The 6,814-nt window shown below is 42.1% G+C and overlaps 1 protein-coding gene across 1 annotated transcript in view; it reads left to right on the plus strand.

The window, feature by feature from the left end:
• The window catches only part of SERINC5 (serine incorporator 5), a 92,732-nt gene that overhangs the window by 42,217 nt on the left and 43,701 nt on the right, over positions 1 to 6,814 (plus strand). Inside the window, exon 2 of the mRNA XM_012721874.1 lies at positions 4,463 to 4,630. Coding sequence (XP_012577328.1) covers positions 4,463 to 4,630 — 168 coding nt within the window. The remainder of the gene's footprint in view (positions 1 to 4,462; positions 4,631 to 6,814) is intronic.

Consider the following 6,814-nt stretch of genomic DNA (forward strand, 5'->3'; position numbering starts at 1 on the left):
TCACATAAGATCAGGACCCACCAAAATGACTTTTTTTTAAAACTTTATTACCTCTTTTAAACACCCTCTTTCTAAATATAGTCACATTCTGAGGTTCAGGGAATTAATTAAGACTTTGACCTGTGAATTTTGAGGAGGTGACACAAGGTAGATCATAAACACTGCTTTCTTCTTTTAAACTGTGTCTTACTGTTTAGTTAGTCCATAATTCACTCACCCAGCCTCTGTATAGTAGAGAAGAAAACTGTTTCCATGTTTGTTATGAACAATCTTATATGTAAATCTCTGCACTCTTTTAAAAGAGTTTCAAGCTTTGCCCTCCAAAGAAGTTGTCTTGAGTTGATGGTAATTTCTTATGGAAAAGCAAATACACAGTATCTACCAGTAAAAATTATAATAGCCATTACCATATAATGCTGGTGTGAAAAATTCAAGTACAGAAGTCGCCTCTTGGCAGTCTGTTTTCGGAATGCTGTTTTTGAGATTTCCTCATTTACCATTTTTGAGACCTCATTTATTGAGTCATACTGTTATTTTCCTTTATTGCTTTTAAAATAGATTTTATTTTTTAGATTTTTTGGGGGTTCACAGGAAAAATGAGAGAAGGGTAAAGAGATTTCTGTATATCCCCTGCTCTTATGTATCCCATATCAACTCCCCTACCAGAGTGATCCCTTTGATATAACTGATGAACCAATATTGACATTCTTAACCTAAAGTTATTAAAGTCCATAGTTTACATTGAGGTTCATTCTTGATGGTGTACACTCTGTATTTATTTGTTTGTTTTTTGTACTGACTTGTTCAGTAAAAGTTTGGGCCCTCTTGAGCCAGGGATAAGAAGACATTGGTGCTTTTCTCCACACATGGGACAGCCCTGGAAGTTAGGCTGGCTAGGGATTGATTTTTCTATTGAGCTTTGAAGGTGAAGATTGAGGAATTAGCATACTCAGAGTAACAAAGCTGTATGTGGCAAGGGCTGGATATAAATTCACTTTATTCTAAATTATGTTCTTCAGGAATGTAGTAGTAAATCAGCAGGAATCTTGAGATTGTTCTTGATGCTAGCACAGCATTTCTTTTATAGGTGCTGCCTTGAATTTTCATTTGGTGTAAATATCAATGCTTAGCTTGACATAATGCACTTGTCCTTTGGCTATTGGATAGTTTGTTTTGATAAATAACTTGCACTGTAGAGATTAGATATTAGATTTTAATACTAGGCATATAGTATATATATACACACATCTCTATATATACATATAAACATACACAGTTTTTAAAATATACATTGAGTACTACATCAAGTGAAAATGAAGTGGAAAGTTTAATATACCTTGACATGACTTTAGTGATGAATAGAATTGAACTAGTATGATTTTCTTTTCACATTTTCTGTAATCACACCCTTCTGTCACTATTAGCCCTTTAAAAGAATTTTTTTTTGTGCTATAGTTGATATTTAACATTATTACTACTTCATTGTTTGACTGTCTTTAAATTGTTAGTTAGGTTTACATTATGTATGTATCTGTTCATTTTTCCTCTGTGGAGATAGTACAATTAAATGTTGATTCTGCTGTGGGAAAGATCTATCATGGGAAGCATTAACTACTTCTAAAATATTTCTTTCCCCAAAGAGGGTATTTTGTTTATTGTATCTGAATTTGAAATAATGAAGGCTGGTTATGTAACACCTTAGAGCTTAAAACATTAGCAAACAATGAAGGAAACAGTGGGAAAGAGTTTGGGAGGTGGAGGAGGAAGGGGGAGGGCCCAGAGAAAAGCAGCTAAATGGAAAGATGGGAGCTAGGGGGGAGGGAGGAAGGGATTTGTGCAAGTGCAAAGAGGTCAATAAAATTGAGAGAATATGAATGAGTGAACTGTGAAGTGATCCACAGAATACCACACGTGCAGTATTGGAAGTCCCATTCATGTGAACTGTTAAAACAGCCGAGGTTGCATTAACAACTAATCTTACAAAGCAGTGGCCTGGCCTTGTGAGACAAGAAAAGTCTTACAAGCTGGCTTGGGAAATTGAATGTAAGGTGAAAAAGAACATTAGCAAAAATTGCATGAAATGAAGTAGTGCAGAATGGCAGAGAGTTCAGTTAAGGATGACCTCAGTGTCCTTCCTGTAGGTAGGGAAAAGCCCACTTCTGCCCTACTATGTGTTTCTCCTTTACTTGAGCAGAGAGAACACTTCATTCCTAAGAACTGGCTTCTAGTCAAATGTGTGGATGTTTTCTCATACACCAAGCAAATCTCTTTCTCTGCTGGGCACTGTGCAGTGTAACTCTATTCTGACGCTGCCTAACTGAATATGGTGTCAGATGTCCCAAGTTTAGGGGACATTGGTGGAAATGTCAAGTTTCTAATTTTTGCTGGATCTTTCTACTGACAAACCCTTCTCCAAGAGTCACCTGCAGTGGCCTCATTAGAGCAAAACACACACTGCCACCCAGATTTACAAGGATTTAAGGAGCTCTATATCTGGAACCAGGGTCAAACACCCAATGTTAGAACAAAATATGCTTCTAGTGCTCTTATCAATTAAGAAATTACAAGGGCTTTAGGGGCTCTGTCAGGCATGGGGCCAAAGACATGAGAATAAGATGTTCTTATTGCTTTGAATTTAGGAACTCTGTGCCATAAGTGTACCATATTCTATTTCACGGGGTTAGACAATGCAGTTTCATGAAGTGGATGAACTGGGAAATGACAATGGCTGTTTCCAAGATCTGTTGCAGCATCATTATGCTGACAGACTGTGTTCTTGTAGCTCTATACCTATGACCTCTTTTCATTGTAAGTAATGTTTATCAAGTAGCATTTGAATTCATGCTTGTTTTGAAGCCATGAACTTAAAAGTCCCGAACTTCCTTCTGAATTATTGCCAATAGATGAATTTTGCTGGGTTTTAAATAGAGGGTCTTGTTAATACATGCAAGTGTGTCCCATGAAATAATCCATGATCCCTCAGCATAAGTACTGCTATCACCCTCACTTTGTCAATGTGGAATCTGGGCCATCCCTGGCAGAACAGGTTAAAGTGCAGCAGTGAAGCTCACCAAAGCTACTTCAGCACCATTTCTATCCCCAGCCAGAGAGGTGACTCACATGGCACGGCAGACCTCTCCTGACCTGCTCATTGCTCCCCTCAGCAGTGTACTTCGTAGATCTGCCTGTTCTGCTCCCCACTCTGTCTGTGGTGAAGCCTCTCACTGCTCCTGGACCTCTGGCCTGTACCCCAGTTCTGTATGCATAAATGAAATAAATCTTTAAAAAATAAATAAATGAAGAGTCTGAATCTTAAAAAGGCAAATAGCTTGTTCCTAGTCTACAGCTGGTATGTGGCAGAGCCCATCCAAACCCAGGCAAGCCAACTCTGAGACCAGTTGTACAGCTTACCCTTGATTTCTCTCTGCTTTCTTAAATATCTAGTTACTTTTTAGAATACTCTGTATGGTATTATAATGATGGGCACATGCCCTCACACATTTATCCAAACATATTGAATACACAATACTGAGAGAACACTTGTGTTAACGGTGGACTTTGGAGACTACACTGTGTAAGTTAAATTTGGTTGAAAATATATCATTCTGGTGAGTGAGAGTTGATAATAAGAGAGCTACGTGTGTGGGAGTAGGGGTATATGAATATCTCTGTGTCTTCCTCTCAATTTTATCATAAACCTGTAATTACTCTTAAAAGTAGTCTTTAAAAATAAGGGGGAAAAAAAAAACCCATCAGATCCAAACCTGAAAACTTAATCTCTCTTTAACTTAATAGTCCCAAATTTAGTCCAGTGCAGATAGCAAGACCCAGCATGCGGCCTGCCCAGCCATGGGCAAGACCAGCCTCTGATATAAGTTGCATCACTCACCAACCCCCAGCCATGTCCCACTCACTGGCCTAAAAGCTCACATTTAGGGAGCGATGCCCTGGTGAACAGTGAGGGTGCCAGGGATGCCTGTGCCTTTGAGCTTCAGTTACACACTCTTGATCCCCCATGGTGGGTGCAGCTTGCCAGCCTTGCTGTCCCAGCATGGCCCTGGGCGTTCATGGGGTTCATTCTTATTCTCATGGAGTTTGACAAATACCTCTTTTGGGCTCAATTTCTGTTTTCCATGTTCCTCCCACCTCACCCTGTCCTTTTTCTAATTCTGGGCTTCATTCATTCTCATATCCCAGAAATCTTTGTTTGGTCTAAAGCTAAGGATTATAGTGCTTCAGGTGAACTGAGCCTTTTCTGTGTCATTATCATTTCCCTAGCTTGACATTCAAGGCAACACCTCCGTATTCTGGGGGAAGCTTTGTTCTCACACACTAGGCCCCAAATGCTGTGTGGACGGGGTGCCTCGGAAGACTGGTAACTGGCAGGCGGACATGCATGAGTGTGGGCCCCAGGTTTGTAAAGGAGTGGCGCCTAACAGGATGTTCCATGTTCCTTTTCTAGTTGGCCTGCTGCTGTGGGACTGCTGGCTGTGCCCTCTGCTGCGACTGCTGCCCCAAGATTCGACAGTCCCGGGCCACCCGCTTCATGTATGCGCTCTACTTCATCCTAGTCGCTGTCCTCTGCTGCATCATGATGTCCACGACGGTAGCCAATGAGATGAAAGAGCGTGTGAGTCTACCTCTGTTAGCACTTCCCATTCTGATATTTGATGGGGGTGTGTGGGAGACACTCAGTTTAAAGGATGGGGTCACCCAGCCCTGAGTTCTGGGATACTTGCGTTTGGAGACAGAGAGAACTGAATGAAAGTAGGCTCCTTCCATCTCCATGGGGGTGACCAGTGGCCACCTGGCTGTTAGTGCGGGTTCATCTTGTGTTTGTGATGGTTGTGAGGAGGAAGACTGAAATGTCAGAGTTTTACTCTCTTGGACAATCCACTTAAATCTCCCATTTAAGGACTTTATTTCGGGGGTAATTTAATGTCCTCTTAAATTCAAGAAGCCCTGACTTTCATGCGTCCCTATCATTTCCCTATGGTGGCAACTATCAGTGTATATGCATGTCTGTGGCTTGTAAGAGGTTTTCATTCTCAGTGGATTTGAGCTTTGGTTCCAAGAAACAACATCTGAAGCTGTATAAGATTTTAATATATGTTTGCTGGTAAACCTGTCAGGAATACTATTCCTGATAGTCAAGGTCATTTGGGAACACTGGTGTATCTTTTATGGCTTTCACAATAATAAATTTAACATTTGGTTACCATGCAAGTATCCTGCCCCACAAAACAGTTCCTTATGAGTCCATCCAGTATCTGTGCTCCTGACTGGTATAAAACATTTCAGGAACAGGGATATAGATTTGATACTGCTAGGGAAGGCTTCTTGGAGGAAATGGCATGTGTGATAATAAGTATTTTGGTAGCTTATATTTATGGAATGGTAGCATGAGCCTGGGTTTATTCTTAGCATTTTCCCTGTGTCATCTCAGTTCATTGATTCTGCCCTCACCTGAACAGTCGGTACTATCATCATCCTGCTAGCAGATGGGGAAACTGAGTCACAGAGTCATTCATATACTGTGCCTAATGTCTCAAGCTCTGAGTGATGGAGTTGGGTTTGAATCCAAGCTGATTATATTCTTAGCTACGAGTTGTGTATGTTAAGAGAAGGGAAGAGAACACGAATAAGGTGTGCACAGGAGGAAAGAGAGGAGACATGGATGTTATAGGAGTTTCAGTGCAAAGGTTATGTACTTGACCATAGTCTGATGGCAAACAGGGAGCCATTAGAGAATCTTGAGTAGAAGGCTATCACAGAAATGGGGGATGTTTAGGGAGGTGAGCCCCAGTTGTGGTGTGTGTGCGCAGTGTGATTGGGGGTCAGAGTAAAAGGTGGGGGAAGGGGCACCCCTGAGCCTCAGAGAGGCCTTGTAAATATTTCTATTGCCTGAATGTACTCATTTAAAAATGGTTTGGCTGGGCTCCCTGCATAGGGAATGAGGGCCCTGTGGGCGAAACCAATCCCTTTCCATCTTTAGGGCTTCATAGGGGGCTGGCCAACTGGTCACAAAGTCAGCTTGTTTCATTGCCTATAGAATAGAGGCTGACCTCATACCCAGGCGATGCTGAGTGTGGGTGTTGAAAGGTCCCCTTGTGGGGACTCACACTGGGCTTCTGCTAGAATTCTCACCCCCTCTTTGTTGGCCCGTGGAAATGTTCAAGGGTGCACTGGGAGAGAGAAAGCACTGTTTGCCTATAAGGATCCTGTTGGAGTTTGTAATTGCCTCCCGCCCAGCTTCCTTGCCTTTGTGTGCAGTGCATGAGGGGCTGCTGTCCAGAGCCATATGGGCCTTTGATACATGGGCTAAGAACACAAAGGGCAGCCCCCTTTTTGGCTTTTTCAGGGTTTTGCTTTTGTTTCAGAGTACAGCCCATATTTAAACTTGAACAAGAGAGAACTGCAAGGAGATCTTGGGTCACACTTGGTCCTGTCACTTTTTCCTAGAGAAACTCCTTCCCATGAGAACTCTGCCCAAAAAAAACTCTCCCCTGCTGGCGGAACAGTGTGACTCTGTCTTCCAGAGCATATTTCCCATTTCAAAACCCAGGAGTCATTTGATTGTAGGTCAGTCTTACTATTACCCATGCAATTCAAACAGCCTTGATATCTGGGGAGTGAAAATTTTGATTTAGATTAGAAATGGTAAAAATTGGTGAGGCCCTCCCTGGTGGCACAGTGGGTTAGAGCGTAGCACTGCAAGCTGGCTGCAGCTGCTTCAGTGCGAGTTTAATCCCCAGCCCCGGAGGTGACCACATGGAACAGCAGACCTCTCCTGACCCACCCACTGCTCCCCTCA

The sequence above is a fragment of the Condylura cristata genome, unplaced genomic scaffold, assembly GCF_000260355.1.
Source record: "Condylura cristata isolate star-nosed mole 26May11 unplaced genomic scaffold, ConCri1.0 scaffold00007, whole genome shotgun sequence".
Taxonomy (NCBI): domain Eukaryota; kingdom Metazoa; phylum Chordata; class Mammalia; order Eulipotyphla; family Talpidae; genus Condylura; species Condylura cristata.